Raw genomic sequence first — 18,423 nt, 5'->3', positions numbered from 1 at the left:
GGGTCCCCCAGATAGCAAATGACATCATCTGCAAATAGTCCAACAATATGTTCTTCACCATCAATCCGTATTCCAGTTAATTCTGTGCTTTGTCTAATTAGCTGTGCCAGGGGTTCAATAAAAATTGCAAAGAGTGTTGGTGACAGGCAGCATCCCTGTCTGGTAGACCTCTGAAGTGCTATGCTCTCAGTTAGGCTACCATTTATTTTTATTCGTGCAGTTGGTTTTTGGTACAATGTTTTAATGCATGTGATTGCCCTCTCATTTAATCCAAATATCTTGAGCACTTGAAATAAGAAGGACCAGTTCACGCTATCAAATGCCTTTTCTGCATCCAGGCTTATTAATGCAGCTTTAATATTATGATGCTTGACATGGTCAATAATGTGTAGTGTTCTCCTAATGCAGTCATGGGTTTGGCGCCCCTTGATGAAGCCTGTTTGGTCCTCGTCTATGAGGTCATTCATAATTTGTTCATATCTCTTTGCTACGATTGACGTATATAGTTTATAATCAACATTTAGCACTGAGATGGGTCTATAGCCTGAGCAGGTCTGATTGTCCTTTCCCTTGGAAATGACTGAAATCAAGGCCTCGTTCCACGACGGTGGGAGTACACCATGCTCCAGTGTATAGTTAAAGGAGGACTGTAACAATGGCACAAGCTGCGTCTCAAATTTCTTGTACCATTCGGACGGCAAGCCATCACTACCGGGGCACTTATTTGGTTTAAGTTTCCTAATGGCCTTCTCTATTTCCAATTTAGAAATAGGTGCTGTTAAAAGGTCATTCTGTTTTATCCCGATTGCAGGTAAATCTAGTGTTTCCAAAAAGGATCTCATTTGGTCAATGTTTGCTGATGGGGGGTGACCAAAAAAATCATTATAGTACTTATAAAAAAAAAATTGAATCTCTTTTAGGTTGTAAGTCAGATTATTTGTAGATGGGTTTCTTATTTTATAAATTATCCTCTCCGCTTGTTGTTTCTTAAGTCTCCTAGCCAGTAGTTTTGTTGCCCTAGGTCCAGCCTCATAATTTCAATTTCTTTTCTACTTCCATAGTATACATTTTATCCAAGTTTTTCTTATATTCCTGAATCTTTGGAAGCAGCCCAGAATCCTGGGTAATCTTGTGTTCGGTTATGAGTAGCCTTTCCCTTCCCTCCTTATATTCTCTCTCTTTTTCCTTTTTGAGGGCTGCTGTTTTAGCTATGTATTTTCCCCTTACAACTGCCTTAAGGGCATCCCACAAAGTATTCGGGTTCACCTCCCCATTATCATTATCCTCCAGGTAGATTTGAATATCTCTCCCAGGTTCTTCTATGAAGGTTTTATTATTTAGGAGTCCCACGTTTAGTCTCCATAATGTGTTTTTCTTGTCTGGGTGTAGGTCAACAGTTAAATGAATCTCACAGTGATCCGACACATCTGCTACTCCAATTTCACATTCTTGTATTCGATGTAAGTCACTTTTTAAGTTGAAAAAGTAATCAATCCTAGCATAACTCTTATTGGGAGTTGAATAGTGAGTGAAATCTCTTCTGGAAGGGTGTAACTCTCTCCACCATATCAAATTCAGCTAACATTGTCTTAAGACGTTTAGTAATATGATTGGAATTTCTCTTCTTATTTGTCGTATCTATTCTATTGTTCATCACAATGTTGAAGTCACCCCCACATATCAACATTCCCTCCATCTTCAGGGCAATCCTATCAAACAAGGTCTTGAAGAAGTTTATGTCAGCCATTGGTGGGGTGTATATGTTAGCTAATGTTACGATTTGGTCTTCCAGTCTTCCGATCATGATAACATATCGTCCCTCTTTGTCACTAATTACTTTTGTGCTTTCAAATCTCACCGACTTGGATATGCGTATGGCCACACCCCTCCTGTTACTCTGCCGAAAAAAACTATCGAATACACTCTGATAACCAAATCCTTTTAGCTTCTCATTTTCCTGTTGAGACAGATGAGTCTTGTGTAGAAATATAATATGAGCCTTATTCTTACGCAATTTGGTCATGACTTTGCGTCGCTTAACTGGGTTATTTAGACCGTTCACATTTAACGTTAATATTTTTGTAATATTTTGCATCCTTTTTCTCTGTTATATGATTTATTCTGCAGTCCAGGCCCCAAAACGTAGAAAACATATGAACCATCACACAAAACCACACAAAACCCTGAGATTGCGAAGAAAGGGGATGTACCTAGCCATCTCCCTTGGTCCCTGTTGGTGGGAGGAGGGGAAAAAGCTTCAAAAAAGCATACCCCAGAAATGGGGATTCACTAGAAGTGTCCCAACATTCAGCACCCTGCAGGTGAAAACCCACCATCAGCTCCATATTTATGTTGCTGTTAGTCATCAGTTTTTTTTTGTATATTGACGGCTTTTGAACATTAGCCATTCCTAGTTATTTAACATCTCTGGCATCATTAAAAACTGCAAACCTCTAATGCAAACAGCTATTGTTAATTCTTTGAACTTGCTGGCCTCATAACCATGAGTGCATCGAATAAAGTTATACCAGACTTGAGAGTATCTATCACAACCTATAATATCAAGCTGGCACCACGGTAGTATATGAATGTCATCAACTGTTCTACTTATCCAAGATTTAGAACTTTGATTGTTGGATTCTTCTGAATTCCGTGAGCCTTTCCTTCACCCGTTGTGCCTGCCGCGCCGATCTGTTTCCATGGCAGCAGCTCCCTCAGTCGCCCCTCCATTGCGGTTGCCGTGTCAGCTGGCATTCCATACCTGGGTCTACCACAATCAAAAATCTTATAACCCATCACATGGTATGTCCTTATTAGCCTTAGCAAGTGTGATAGCACACACTGGAGACACTTTAGTAGATTTCCTCTGCAGTTGATTTGCCCTTTTGGGTAAAGGCATGGTAGTCACCTCTGGCTGTCCCAATTTTTTGCCCCAGGCTAAATCGTTCCCTAAGAGGAAATTTACTCCATTCATTGGTAGCAAGGCAGAAAATTCATATATTTATTCCCAAGACCACACACAAGCTTTTTATTTCTTAGGGAGGTTATGCTTGAAACCTAGTGAACCTTAATAGTGGGAGAATGCGCGACTGGATTGCACTGCACTGATGAGGGCCCGTCAAAACATATTCATCTGCTAACACAGCAGCAGCAACGTTAGTAGCTTTTTGATCGTTGATGTCGGTCGCAATTTTGTCTGGTAGACAATTTTTTAAAATCCTACATTAACATTATGTCTCGTAATTGATTGACATCCCTCACGTCTTGTGCATTACTCCAGTGATCAAAGAGTACCATTTTCTCACAGCCAAACTCAACATAACTCTGCCCGTCCAACTGTAAGACTGCCGTTTTCACCTCGTCATAAATTAGACTTAGGAAGAGTTGAGAGGGAAGCATAAGCTTCCTGGGCTTTACCCATAAAGACACTGCAGTAGTAGGGGGCATATTTCCTTGGCCACTTTAAGGTTGTCGCCACCCGCTCAAATAGGATAAAATATTTGTCCACATCTCTCTCAGAAAAAGGGGGTATTCGGCAGATGCACTTATTTACATCAAAATCTGTCGCAGACTGGCTACTTGGTCGTCTTATGCTTTGTTGAGCAGGTTGATGAATGGAAGTGTACTGACAGATGCCAGTCATGTGATGGGAAGATGGAAAGAGTACTTTAAAGAGTTGATGAATGAGGAAAACAAGAGAGAAGGAAGAGTAGAAGAGGTGTCTGCTGTGGACCAGAAAGTGGCAAAGATTGGTAAAGAGAAAGTGAGAAGAGCTTTGAAAAGGAGGAAGAGTGGGAAGGCATTTGGTCCTGATACACTTGGTACACCTGTGGAGGTATGGAAGTGTCTAGGAGAGGTAGCAGGAGAGTTCCTGACGGGGTTGTTCAATTGTATATTAGGTGGTGAGAAGATGCCTCAGGAATGGAGAAGTGTGTTGGTGCCCATTTTTAAGAACAAGGGTGATGTGCAGATGTGATGGAAAATTTTATATTTCACAGGTATAACATAGGTTACACATTGTTTGAATTACTTTAAGGCCTTTTGTGGAGCTTCAACATTTGCATCCGAGCACATCCTGCTGTCCCTTCAAAGATGGTGGCACAGCAGGAGGCTATCTGTAACCTGGGGTTAGGGGCAGTGTCGGAGGAGGTCATTCTTTGATCAAAGCTTTACCTTCATGGGATAAGGGGACATCAGGATGTCCCACCAAATGGCTGACCCTAGGAGGTTGTCTCGCATGGGTGTGACAAACCGTGCCAGAAGAATGGGTGTGAAGGCTAACCCCCATACATGAGGGTGGCATCGGGGGAGTGACAAGAAAGTCTCTTTTCTCTTGTAATGTAATTCATTTGCATGCTATGGAGTATAAAAGTTCCCGCCAAGAGACCACTCTTGGCCAGACACCTACAGACCGCCATGCATACTGTGTGTTGTCTGACCCCTTTGTTTTGCAAAGGTAATAAAAACTGCCAGAGCTATGTATTTATTTCAGGCATTCTCTATCCTACTTAGGATGATAGAAATTTTTTCCACAACAGCAGATCTGTGGCATCTACACAGATATAAAGCTAATGAGCCATACAGCGAAGTTATGGGAAAGAGTAGTTGACGCTAAACTAAGGAAGAAGTCAGCATTTGTGAGCAGCAGTATGGTTTCATGCCAAAAAAGAGTACTGCAGATGCAGTATTTGCTTTAAGAATGTTAATAGAGAAGTACAGAGAAGGTGTCTTTGTAGATCTGGAGAAAGCCTATGACAGGGTGCCTAGAGAGAAACTGTGGTATTGTATGAGGACGTCCTGAGTGACAGAGAAGTATGTTCAAGTGGTGATGGACATGTATGAGGACTGTAAGACAGTGGTAAGATGTGCTGTAGGTGTGGCAGAAGAGTTTAAGGTGGAGGTGGGACTGCATCAGGGATCAGCTCTGAGGCCCTTTTTGTTTGCTATGGTGATGGACAGACTGACTCTGATGTTTGCAGATGACATTGAGATTTGCAGTGAGTGTAGGGAACAGGTCGAGGAGATGCTAGAAGAGTGGAGGTTTGCCCTGGAAATGAGAGGAATGAATATAAGCTACAGCAAGACGGAGTGTATGTGTGTGAATGAGAGATACACAAGTGGAAGAGTGAGATTACAGGGAGAAGAGACACAGAAGGTGGAGAATTTTAAGGGGCCATCCATAATTTTCAACATTTTCACGAGCGTACAAACCGTACGAGGGGGGAGGGGGTTAAGACATCAACGTACGCTTTTTTGAAAACCAGAAAATGTCGATGTCTGTATGTTCGAACCGCGGGACGCAGTCAAATTTTAGCGCGAGTAGACTGGTCCCCTGTCGTCGTATGCTAGCGCGAGAGCGTACCAGTCCACGCGATACTTCACGTGGCTCTGCGTGCTTCGCATTCCGGTGATTTCGATTACCTATTTTCGTTCATCAAAAAGAGAATTACTGCCATTCATCGCTCACCGAGCAATGCATACGAACAATACATCAATGTTTACTGCTTTGTGTGTTCGGAAAGAAAGCGGAAGGACGCTGTAGCGGCTGGCCAGGCGGCTTGGAAAGGTTCCAAATCGAAGGAATCGAGCAGGGCGGATTTGTTCCGATGTGCCGTTGCGAAAATGGAGAAGATCAAAACTAAACCGACCATCCTGAATCTATTCGCCAGCTCTGTGTTTATTTTCTATATTTGGGCATGGACCTGGCTGTGATTGCCATTTTCTGAATTACTCTGTGGTGGTGAATTTGACTTTGTGGACAGTGCAGTAACAATCAATGTGATTTTCACTTCCTGTGATACACTGACTAGACTATAGGTGTGATTTTAAACCTTTTCAAAACAGTTGTGGCATCTTTATTGCATACTTCGCATAGAGTTGAGTTCAAGGGTTGTGTCCATCATTTCAAAGAAGATTTTATCTCCTCAGGCTTTTGGAAACCAGGGGCAACCTGCTACTTGAGTAATCATGTGTGTATACAAGAAGTATTCCCTTGTTTAAAAAATCCTGTGGAAAACGGTTGTTGCATCAGGACTTTTCTACATGTATCATTTGATAGAAAGAACAATACAAAAAGACCAAATTTGTAAGACATTTGTATTTTCTTGAAAGAAAAATTAAAAAAGAGGCATTTGATATAATTTTTTATCTTGTTCGTGTTCAATACAATTGGACATTCGAATTTCCTGGCTGTATTGGGTCAGTTGGTCATGGACCTATCAACATTTTTTTTTTTTCATTTGGGATTGTACTCTTTTTAGGGGGGGTTGCTCAAAAGAGTACTCTTTGTACTCTTGTGAAAATGTTGAAAATTATGGATGGCCCCTAAGTACTTGGGGTCAATTCAGAAAAATGGAGATGTAAAAAGGAGGTGAAGAAGCATGTGCAGGAAGGATGGAAAGTGTCTGCCGTGATGTGTTACAGAAGAGTTTCAGCTAAAATGAAAGGAAAGGTATACAAAACTGTGCTGAGACCAGCAATGTTGTTTGGTCTAGAGACAGAGCCATTGAGGAAAAGACCTGTCAGAGGGAGGGAGAGGGAGTGATCAGGATGGATAGGATCAGGAATGAGTACATCAGTGGGACATTACATGTTAGAGTCCTTGGAGATAAAGTCAGAGAGGCCAGGGGGTCCACAGTAAAAGTTATTGGAAGTACTGGGAAGTGAAGTAGTCAAATGGAAGGTGATAAGTCAGTTAAGCATACCAGAGCGGCCCCCTATCTATTCCTGCCTAACGAGCACTCTGACTTATTCTTGGTCTTCATGTGGTTCAGCGGCAGGTTGTTACGCACCTGAAACCAGCATGTTTGTGAGGCAATCTGTGAGAGACAACCTCACAAGCTTCTGTGACGTGCTCTCGAGAACACTGCAAGCATGTAACCACGTTCCTGCCTCCCGCGACACTACCAACAGGTGTAGTTTTTGGTTCCAAAACACTAATATAAAACTTGACTCACCTGTACTTCCACTTTGAAAGCCCCAAAGATTTCGCCACAGCCAGAAAAAAACCTCCAGAATATCCACCTAGTGGCGTGTGCGCACTCGCATCAAGTCCAGCTCGGGATTCCCAAGTGACGATATGCCGTGGAACCCCACCCCACGTATGTCAGAGCCAGTCAGAAAGTAGGTCAACTCTTTGGTGCACATTCAGAACAAAGGAATCCATGCTAGACACACAAGCGCTCCCAAATAGTTCCTTTAAAGTTATATTAATTTGGATGCAGCGAACTTTAAAAATGCGCATGGATTATGATCACCCGATCAACAAGTAAGATGGTACTACACTCTACACGCTTTCTCAGTTTGTATGTAAGCTTCTCAGACAAGCCCCTAAATGATCTCAGAGCGCAACAGTTACAAAAGAAGAACAATAACACAATAGGACCAACCAAAATAAGTGGAGTAGTGGCGGTGGAAATTACCAAAGCCAATCTGACACAGTGGACCAAAGACTTTAAATATGCACATTAAATAAGCATTAAAAACTATGAAAACTATGTAAAATATGTTTTTTAGCCTTTTTTAAAACAGTCTAGTGTCTGCGGCGCCCTCAGAGGATCAGGGAGTCCGTTCCGCAGACTGGGGGCAGCTGCGCAAAAGGCACGATCGCACATAGTTATGAGCCTAGTCCTTGCTGTACATTATACCAGTACATTATAACTTTTTCTGTAGCCTACTTTTCCAAAAATTACCCGTATTTCCAAACATGACAACTTCATTGTGTACTGTTCGTTTCTCATAATATTATGACTTTAAAAAATATAATATTTTACTTTAATATTTCAACTCAATGCTAAAGTACATAATTTTTTCTCCCAATTTTGTATTGTATTGTAAATACAATTTTATTCTTGTAAAATTACAGCTCTTTTTTCCATTTACGTTGTTTTTCTATTTTCCAACTATTTCAGCTTGCATCTTTGCATTTTCTTATCATAATTCTGAGTAATTCCCATACTATTTTGACATTATTCTTCTACAATTGTAGCTTTGTCATACTTTTTGCATGCCAGTTGTATGAAATTGTCATTAGTGTCAAGGAATTGATCTATTTTGCAGCACATACTCCTTTCACGCTTCCTAACTTGCACTTCCTGTCATCTACAGCCCAGTTTGGGGAAGTATCTCGAGGACGCTATCGTCCACCAGGGCGCAGGGAGGTCTTAGTTGCAGTCAAGACTTTGCGCTGGGGGGCATCCGACAGAGAGAAGGGCATGTTCCTCAGTGAGGCGGGGGTCCTGGGACAGTTTGACCACCCAAACGTGCTGAAGCTAGAGGGCGTGGTGACCCGAGTACCCCCGCCAAGAATCGTCACAGAGTTCATGGAGAACGGGCCTTTGGATTCCTTCCTCAGGGTGAGTGAATCAAACACACCCAATCTTTTTTTTGTCTTGTCCAGCTATTGGGGCAAATAGTATTATTGCTCTAAATGCCCTTACATGCTAAACAGATTTGCTCTGCCAGGGAAAAGTGTAAACTACACTTTCCCTGTTATATACGTATATTATTATTTGACTCCATCGGATGTTTTGTTGTTATTCAAATTTGGAATGTCTGGACCAGAGCAGGAGAAGATCGAAAACAAGGAATAAGAAAACAGAGGGGAACGTGCGGGGGGGACAATACAGAGAGAGACAAGAACAACAGCATCAACAATTCCGGACATGCCTTTTAACGACTTCCTCCCGCCATTCCTTGCAGGAAAATGAGGGGCAGTTCAGCGTCCTCCAGCTGGTTGGGATGCTCCGAGGCATCGGCGCTGGCATGCGTTATCTCTCAGAGAGGAACTTTGTCCACCGGGACTTGGCGGCCAGGAATGTACTTGTCAACTCCAACCTGGTGTGCAAGGTGTCCGACTTTGGGTTGTCCCGACTCATGAGGAGCTTGGACCACAACATGCCAACATACACAGCCTCACTGGTGCGTGTGCTGGTGTATCACAACATTCCACTTACACTCATTTCTCCTTTACACCCAATATATACCTGAATTTGATACCTGAATTTCCATCAAGTAGGATTCCATCTTTCTAAATGCTATACAAGTTTAGTTACCATTTACCATAGTTGGAGCATAGAAATACACTTTTTAAAAATTATTGGAGCCCTATAGACATGAAATAAAATCCTTATTGTACTTAGGCGTACTTATTATTGTGCCTGTTGTGTGATCATTTAAACCTGCAATAAAAGCAGACCAGTCGCCAATGTAGGTACATTCACTACATTCACAGTTTGAATGCATCTTCTTTATGCCTTATATTTCTATTTGACTTCATTTAGCAATTTTTATGCTGGAATGGCTACATTTTGCTTGAAATGCATGTTTTTGGATTAATTAAACCAGGAATCAGCATGTTTTCTGTTGTACCTGTGTTGTCGTGCATTAGGGAAGTAGGATTCCAGTGAGGTGGACGGCACCAGAAGCCTTTCAACATCGCAAGTTCAGCTCTGCAAGCGACGTGTGGAGCTTCGGCATTCTGATGTGGGAAGTTATGTCTTATGGAGAGCGTCCATACTGGGACATGAGTAATCAGGAAGTGAGTATGAAGGGCAATGATGACAGATTATGTTTGTTTTTATGCCATCTCTAAATCTGAATTTTAGTTTTGAAAAACCACTGTGACAATCAGGAGCAGGAGACAAATGCTTTTCCCGCTTTTCTGATGCTGAGCGCACCTGAATATAAGCCACACCCACCAAATTTAAAGAGAAGAAAAATGTTCATCAGGCATGTCCAGAGGTTTCCCCGATGAGGGAAACCTCTGGACATGCCTGATGAACCTCTGATTGGAAAAGTGAAAGGCTGCAACTTTGCCACTGTGATAGTTTGTAAAGCAACACGTGTACACTATGTATGCTATGGAGTTATATACAGTATATTTCATTTGAGCTTTGTCATGTTGGTGAAAAAACATAGTATTAATATTCATTATTTGCTCTTTTTTCACCCACTTTTGCACCTGTTTTCTTTAATAGTCCAAATATTTCCATCCATCCATCTTCTATGCCGCTTATCCTCATTAGGGTGGCGTGTATAGTGGAGCCTATGCCAGCTGTTTTTCGGCAAGAGGTGCAGTACACCCAGGACTGGTCGCCAGCCAATGGCAGGGCACATATAGCCAAACAACCATTCACACTCACATTCATACCTATGGACAATTTGGAGTCGTCGATGAGGCTAACATGCATATTTTTGGAATCTGAAGGAAAGCAGAGTACCTGGAGAAAACCCACGCACAGGGAAAACATGCAAACTCCACACAGATACCTAACTTTTCTACAACCTAATTTTTAAAAAACTACATTGTTTGTTTTTTTTCCTCATAGTATTGCAACTTTTACAAAAATTCATTAATTCATTCATTTTCTACCGCTTATCCTCACGATGGTCGCGGGGGGTGCTGGAGCCTATCCCAGCTGTCTTCGAGTGAGAGGTGGGTTATACCCTGGACTGGTCGCCAGCCAATCACAGGGCACATATAGACAAACAACCATTCACACTCACATTCATACCTATGGACAATTTGGAGTCGCCAATTAACCTAGCATGTTTTTGGACTATGGGAGGAAACCGAAGTACCCGGAGAAAACCCACGCATGCACGGGGAAAACCTGCAAACTCCACACAGAGATGGCCGAGGGTGGGATTGAGTCTCCTAGCTGTGAGGCATGCGTGCTAACCACTCGGTTGCCAGGCAGCCCCTTTTACAAAAATATTTGTCTTTAATATTACAACTTTATGCTACTAAAATGATGGACTTTTTTCTCTAAATATTACAATGTTTAAGGGTATATTTAAACTTCAGCAACAGGTGCAATCTGAAACCACTCCTCTGCAACCTGTGTTAACAAGGAACCTTTCCATGATTGAAACAGATGCTACCCTCCTACGTTTCGTCATCTTCTTGATCAGAGTTCTGACCCTTAAATCTTTCTTTAGCATCATCTTATTTAGCCGGTGTACTTGATCAATGCTTTCTGACTGTTGCTAACGTGTGGATACTTTATTTGGCTGCACAAAAACCGAGGCATAGTTTTGGTAATAATTTTTCGAAAACCCAAATCCTACACAAATGAATGAAAACTTTATTGTATTTATTGAAGACGGGGGTGTTTGTCTTATTGCAGGTCATGAAGGCTGTAGCAGACCAATATCGCCTCCCGGCGCCCACCAGCTGCCCCTCAGCTCTCCACTCTCTGATGCTTCAGTGTTGGCAGGCCGAGCGTGGGGAACGTCCAGGTTTCGAGTCCATTCTGTCCTCCTTGGACAGACTCATCAGGCATCCCGTGTCTCTCAAAACTGACTTTGCCCGGTGAGTCATACACAATAAACAACAATGAATATCGATTTCAATCAATACATTTTGTTGCTAGTTAACTCATAATTAATCACATTTAATCACATAAATTATTATTTTTTTATCTATAATAAGTGGGGATGTGCATGTCTGTGGTAAACCATTATATACGCAACTACAACAATAACTACATAAAATTTTATGTCAAGGAATGTCAATTTTGGCAATGTAGGCCAACTGATCACAACCTTGACATCATATCCTTAACTGAAACCTGGCAACAGCCCGATTACTTTTTTCATCAATCTCACAACAAAGGTCACATTTAGGACTTGGTCTGCCTCTCAGGTATTCTTCCTTTTAATTTTTCATCTGTTAAGCTTCCCTCTCTGATCATAAATTCTGTTCCCCACTCCTGTAAGTGTACAAAAAAGAACATCAATACTACAGAACTTAACTTGCTATTTCCACATAATTAAGCTTTCACCACCACCTGTCATACTGTGACTGCTAATGAGTCGGTCAACCTTTACTATGCCACTCTCCACTCCGTACCCTCTAAAAACTCGCATAGTCTCCTTCCACAGATCCGCACCCTGGTTTAATCCTGACCTCCGTAAACTCAAGACCACTGGCCGCTGCCTGGAACGCTTCCACAAAAAGACAGGTCTCCATGTACATCTCCAAATGTACTTAGATCTCCAAATGTGCTTTTAATTCTGCCATGATCCCCATGTTCTAAATGGCTACCTTCCGATTATCTCCAAGCTACTAGAGTGCAGTAGCTGCTCAACTCCAGGACCATCTACTATCTAACAATCTCTTCAAGCCCAAGTCAGGTTTTCGGCCCTATCACAGTACTGAAACAGCTCTCATTCAGATTTTTTTTTGTTCTTTTGGCATCCACATTCATTGCTATGCTGATGACACCCACGGTCCTTATGGACTATCTGACTGTCAGACTGTTCCTACTATTTCTCAAGTTAAGAGCCTTGGACTCATTCTTGACAACACAATCTCCTTTAAATCCCACATAAACAATATCTCAAGCTCAGCTTTCTTTCATATCTGCAAACATCTCCAACCCTCTCTTTCCCAACACTTAGCTGAAATCCTTGTTAATGATTGGTCACTTCTTGCCTGGATTACCGCAATGCCCTTCTGACTGGTCTTCCACAGAAACTCATCCATCAACTGCAGCTGATTCAAAACTGCGCTGCCACAATTACAACCAACGCTAGATATTCTGACCACATTTCATCCGCTCCCTATAACGTCCATCGGCTTCCAGTTCAAACTCCTCAAACTCCTCCTGATAACCTTCAAAGCACTCTATAATCTTGCGCCCCCATACTTGCTCAACCTGATCTCCCCCCCCCACATTCCATCTCGCTCACTCTGTTCATCTTCCGCTGCCCTGCTCTCCACCCCCTTTAATTTGACTACTTTTGGTGGTTGGGCATTCAGCTGCTCAGCACCGAGACTCTGGAACACTCTACCACTACACATTCGTTTACTGGACTCTGTTGACACCTTCAAATCACAATTCAAAAATCACCTGTTTACTCCGGTTTACGGTTTACTCCTCCTGACCTTTGTTTATTATTATTATTATTGTGTTAATAAAACTGTTTTACGGTCTTTGAACGGCGCCATCAACATTCTCCTATGTTGCACAGATAGCCTACTGTACTGTATTTTTAGCCTTTTTATTTCACCTCATATTTGTTCCCAAATGCTACGTGGGAATGCAGCAAGATAAGGGCTTATGACCTCTCTGACTCACGAACTCCAGGCTCTGGTGGATGCTGGATGGTATTCAGTTTGTGCTTTTAATTTGATGTTATGCCTGTCATAGATTTGAACAATTCATAATAAATTAGATTAATACAGTTATTGTAGGTATGTTTTACTGACGTGTTGAAAATGTGTCCCCCATTAGTGCTCTCGCTAATGCTATTTATATCCATTGCAGCCTCCAAATACCGGTCATCAGCTATGCTGGTAACGAGCGGCTCCTAGCCCAAAGCTGGCAGTTCCTAGTTCTACAACAACAGCTGCCGCTGCGATTCCTTACACAACACGTTGGCCGAGGGTCAAATGGGACCTGCGCACGTTAATCATGCATCAAAGAAAATAGCACCATTTAAGGAAACTTTCATATTTCTGTTGTTTACCTTTGCAGGAGCTGCTCACAGCCACTGCTCAGCCCCACCCCCACTGACTTTTCTTCAGTAGCCACAGTCGGTGATTGGCTGAGAGCATTGAGGATGGAGCGATACCAGGATGAGTTTGACAGAGCACACCTGGACACACTTGACCGAGTCAGCCGCCTTGCCATGGAGTCAGTACAACACTTCACTTGCTATCACTTGAATCCACTTGAATTGATTGGAATTGAATTAGAATTCATTCATTTTAAAAATCAGTGTATAAACTATACTAAATATTTGTATTAATTAGGATGCCGATTTTGGGGCGGCAGTGGTTAGCGCGCAGACCTCTTAGCTAGGAGACCAGGGTTCAATTCCACCCTCAGCCATCTCTGTGTGGAGTTTGCATGTTCTCCCCGTACATGCGTGGGTTTTCTTCGGGTACTCCAGTTTCCTCCCACATTCCTTGCTAGGTTAATTGGCGACTCCAAATTGTCCATAGGTATGAATGTGAGTGTGAATGGTTGTTTGTCTATATGTGCCTTGTGATTGGCTGGCCACTAGTCCAGGGTGTACCCCGCCTCTCGCCCAAAAACAGCTGGGATAGGCTCCAGCACCCCCCGCGACCCTCGTGAGGAAAAAGCGGTAGAAAATGAATGAAAGAAGGATGCCAATTTTCCAATTTTGGATCCCGATACCGATTTCCGTGTTTTGTTTTGTTTTTTTAACATTCCCACTACCCTATGGACAGGTAATGAATGATGAGTTGTGCACAGGAATACAGTGTGCCATGTTATGCTGTTAAAACAATGTTATAATGGTCCCGTGTTCCCTGACTGGGACAAAAACCAGGTTTGATGGCAGAATGAGGAGTGTGATACCCCGTAGTTGGAACACACCCTCCAGGCAACCTTCTTGAAAAGCGGGACCACCACCCTGGTCTGCCAACCTCTTCACTGTGCGGGACCCAGCTGGCTGCCGGTGTACCATAGTTTGTACACAGGCTGGAGATGAACCAGGTTGTGATCTGATTTTCCCAGGGGATGACGTGGTGTTGAGGTGTATGCCTACTTAGTGTTGGCATAGTACAAGTCCGGTGTTTTATTGTCTCTGGTGCAGCAGGTGACATACTGGGTGAAGGTGAGTTGAGTGGAGGCATGGTTGAAATCTCCAGAGAGAAGAAGGAGGGTATGCTGATGTTGCATCTGTAGCCAGCCCGTGACAGAGTGGATGATGTCACAGTCCGCATTGGCGTTAGCAGAGGGGGGATATACGCCGCTATTGCGATAACATGCGATAAATCCCACGGCAGATAATACGGTCTCATGCTAACGGCTAACAGTTCAATGCCTTTGCAGCAGAGTTGCTCCTTTATAGTGAGTTACACCAGCTATCATTCACAAACACTGCCAGTCGCCTCCTTTCCTCTTACCGGTCTCCTTCGTCTCAGTTGTGTAAATCCGTGTAGCGTAGTGATCACGTGTCAAGCTATGTTTCCGTAAACAACATGACGCTGCACTCCCGTTACTCCCTCTATGAGTGTAAACTGTAAAGTGTAAAGATGTGTAGAGGGCTCTAATAATGTTAAAAAGCATATTCATAAGACGATAAACGGGTTTTTCTTTGATGTTAAAAATGTGGAAAAAATTTCATTTCTAAATAAGGAATCCTACTTTGTGGATATTTGCTTATCACAATTGGGTCTGAAACCAATTAACAGTCACAAATGAGGGATTACTGCATAAGGTAATTTGCTTTTTCCGGCTGATGCAATGCATTTTTGAGTCGATAAAACCAGACGGTTGCTTCATCTTTTGTGGTTTTGAAAGTAATTGTTGGTGTAAAGTTCTCTCCCTTGGCCTGCAGAGACATCCAGAATCTTGGCGTGAACCTGCTGGGCCATCAGAGGAAGATCTTCAGTGCAGCCCAGCGGCTGAAAGCCCATCTCAGTCAGGGTCAGGTGGAGGTCTAACGTCCGCAAACTGTACACACGCCCACTTCTGCTTGAGGCTGACATTTCAAAGACAAAATCAGCTGCTGGAAACTATAAAGCAAGACTTGTGATGAGACTGAGCACAACATCACGGAGGACGAGAATGAGGACTTGTTTCACACAAGATTTCACTTTATCGTCTCCTCCTCGCTTTTATTTTCTTGACAAGGACAATGAATATGTTTTTTGTTTGTTTCCAATTTATGGTCACTCCATCCCCCACTGCCATTCGCACCCCCGTCCAGACATATCCATGATGGCCTGACTCTCACGTTTACGTATAGACGTCACACACGCTTCATTTTGTTTCTATTGCGAGTGTGTGACACGTGGACTAACACTTGAATGGACCTCTCCCTTCAAGTGTTAGTCCGCGAGTCTGAGTATGCGTGTGTGTGTTCCACGCCTTGAGCTGTTTACATGTCTGAGAGGTCACTACTATTTCATAAATGTGCAAAATAAATGGTTTTATTTAAGACGTGATTGGGAGTTGCCTGCCTTACACCACACAAAGAATCACACAAGCAGCCATTTTTTTGTTGCATGCATTAAAACACATCCTGACTTGACGAGTGCTGAACACAAGCAAATGTTTTTTCTTTCGGTCCGCCTTACGGCACCTCACGGCACCCCACAGCTAGAGCCGCCACTGGATATGATCTATTCAATTATACTATACTTATTTGGAACCATTTTGGTGCTACACTTCACGAACACAAGATCAGAAAGTCTGTTGACCCCCTCAGCTTGAAGTCGGATAGACAAGAGGTATAGATTCCTTGAACTCAACTAGTTTCAAGTGTTGACCGCTAATACGAAATAACACAGACATGTACAGTATGTACAGCTGTAAATGTGCTCCTGTGCTCGGGAAGCTGAGCTGGGGGTGGACAGTGACGTCAGGGGTTCAGAGTTGAGTTTTAGCTTGTGTTAGGGATTATGTCTGTTGTCAGATTGTTGAATCCTGCAATAAAAATGTGCTGCCTGTGTCTCACCCAACATTACGGTAACATTAGTGACACCTACTAATCAGTGCACAATACTACATATCACAACATCTTCCATTGCATCTTCGGAATGCCTTATATTTGTATTTTACTTAATTTATTCAACCACAAATCAGCATTATTTTTTTATTATTATATATTTTGATAAACTCATGAAGCTGTGAAATTCAAAGCGACTGTACTTGATTTTATTTTCAAATGGCTTTGCCGATCTGGGATGTTCTGGGTTGAGATTCCATACATCAGCACTTTTTGTAGTGGAATCACAGTGTGGCATCTGCTGGCCTGAGCAGAAGTCAGAGACAAGACTTTGCTCTGTCACATGGTGGGACCAACACTACAGACCATCCAACTTTATGAAAATATCTTTATCTTTTATTATTTACAGCAGCTTTGACAGGAAGGTGACACCTCACTTTAGGTATTTTCCTTACAAGTTGATTTACAAAGAGACTGCTGTAGTCTAATTCTGTTTCATTGAAAATATATTCCATGCAGATTAGATGAGTACCAAGTTAAACTGTGATCAGTACCAGCTAACCGCCAGTAAAGTTAGTAGAAGGTCAGGACACAGCATCCTGTGCTGCGTCTTGTGTTATCTTTGCAGACATCATTGTGGGAGAACCAAAAGGCCAGGATGATCTCAGGCATTTACGGTCATTTACTCATTGGAACACTAAACTTGTCATTTTTCAGTCTTAAGATGGTTCAGTTCCTGTAGTTCTGCTTGTTTTACCATTTCATCAGCGAACGCATTCCCTAAAAATATCGGCTCTGTATTATTTGTATGTGTCATGCATTTACATACAGCAATTTGTTTTGGTAATTGTACTGCTTCTAGTAATGCGGTTAACAATCCTGCATGAGTTACTGGTTTTTCCCGTTAATGTTATCATACCTCAGGGAGTGGTGGAAGGGTAACTGGGTTGAGTGTGGTGAATCGCGTGGTGAATCACCCAAGTTTTTAGCATGGTTGGGACAAAAGTGTTGCCATGCAAGACAGATGTCTAGCAAGAGACAAAAATGTCATGTTAGTCTGTAATAGCAGGGTGGAAACCGCATTAGGTACTTTCAGTATGAGTGGATGGAACAATACAATGTTTGCACTTGTTTCCACGGCTATAGGCGCTGCTACAACATACAGCCCGCACACAATGTGGCATGGCGCATGTTACTGCATCTAGCTTAGAAGAGTAGTACACTATTGGTCGTTTCTTTGTACCATATTCTTGTAGTGACACTGAGGTCATGTAATGACCTTTCCAATCTACTGTTTGTATAAATGTTTTGCTGTAATCAGGGAGTGCTAGAATCGTACTTCCTACCAGTACTCCTTTATCCCTTTCACGCATGATGGTCACTGTAGTAGACAGCTATTAAAACGTAATTTTTAATTATAAGAATAAGTTTTGATGGCAGTGTTGCTTATAAGCCTCTAAAGTGGACGCCTGAGAATCCAGTCTGGGATGTTCAAAGGCAAATATCTCTACTACTGGTTCATCATTTGGTTCTGATTGTATTAGTTTAGACACACCTAGTCATGCTGAATATGGCTTTGGTCTTTTGGCCTTCTGAACTGGCCTTTGTCACAATCACGGGAGAAGTGACCTTCCTCACCGCAATTCCAGCATCCAGTAGTGTTGGGAGGGTGTTGTATATTCTGTGTACCTGTTCCTTCCTCTACCTCTTTCTCTGAATCTTCCTTGACTTTGGAAGAGCATTTCTCTGTTTTCTGTAACAAAGGTGTCTATTTTTTGCATCTTATTTTTGTTGCTTAACACCTTTCTGCATGCTGCGCGTGTGTGATATAGTCTGCCATAGTTGCTGTGGGCATTCCGATGAAATGTTTATCAACCCACCCTTTTATGCCAGGATTTTAATTAGCATGTATCACGTTCTTCAACTGTTGTTGATATGGGCCTGTGGGTTCATCATCCTCAATAAAGCCACTATGTTGTTTGAATACCGTAA

General features: G+C 42.4%; 1 protein-coding gene across 4 annotated transcripts in view; it reads left to right on the top strand.

The window, feature by feature from the left end:
- The window catches only part of ephb6 (eph receptor B6), a 91,209-nt gene extending 72,786 nt beyond the window's left edge, over positions 1-18,423 (top strand). For all 4 annotated transcript variants that reach the window (XM_058054176.1, XM_058054177.1, XM_058054174.1 and 1 more), the window contains 6 exons: positions 8,107-8,354; positions 8,701-8,919; positions 9,389-9,538; positions 11,130-11,314; positions 13,485-13,643; positions 15,319-18,423. In XM_058054176.1, coding sequence (XP_057910159.1) covers positions 8,107-8,354; positions 8,701-8,919; positions 9,389-9,538; positions 11,130-11,314; positions 13,485-13,643; positions 15,319-15,424 — 1,067 coding nt within the window. In that variant the 3' untranslated portion in view covers positions 15,425-18,423. The remainder of the gene's footprint in view (positions 1-8,106; positions 8,355-8,700; positions 8,920-9,388; positions 9,539-11,129; positions 11,315-13,484; positions 13,644-15,318) is intronic.

This window comes from Doryrhamphus excisus, chromosome 17 (assembly GCF_030265055.1).
Source record: "Doryrhamphus excisus isolate RoL2022-K1 chromosome 17, RoL_Dexc_1.0, whole genome shotgun sequence".
Taxonomy (NCBI): Eukaryota; Metazoa; Chordata; class Actinopteri; order Syngnathiformes; family Syngnathidae; genus Doryrhamphus; species Doryrhamphus excisus.
Note: the sequence above shows the minus strand (reverse complement) of the source record. Positions and strands in the feature narration are given on the sequence as shown.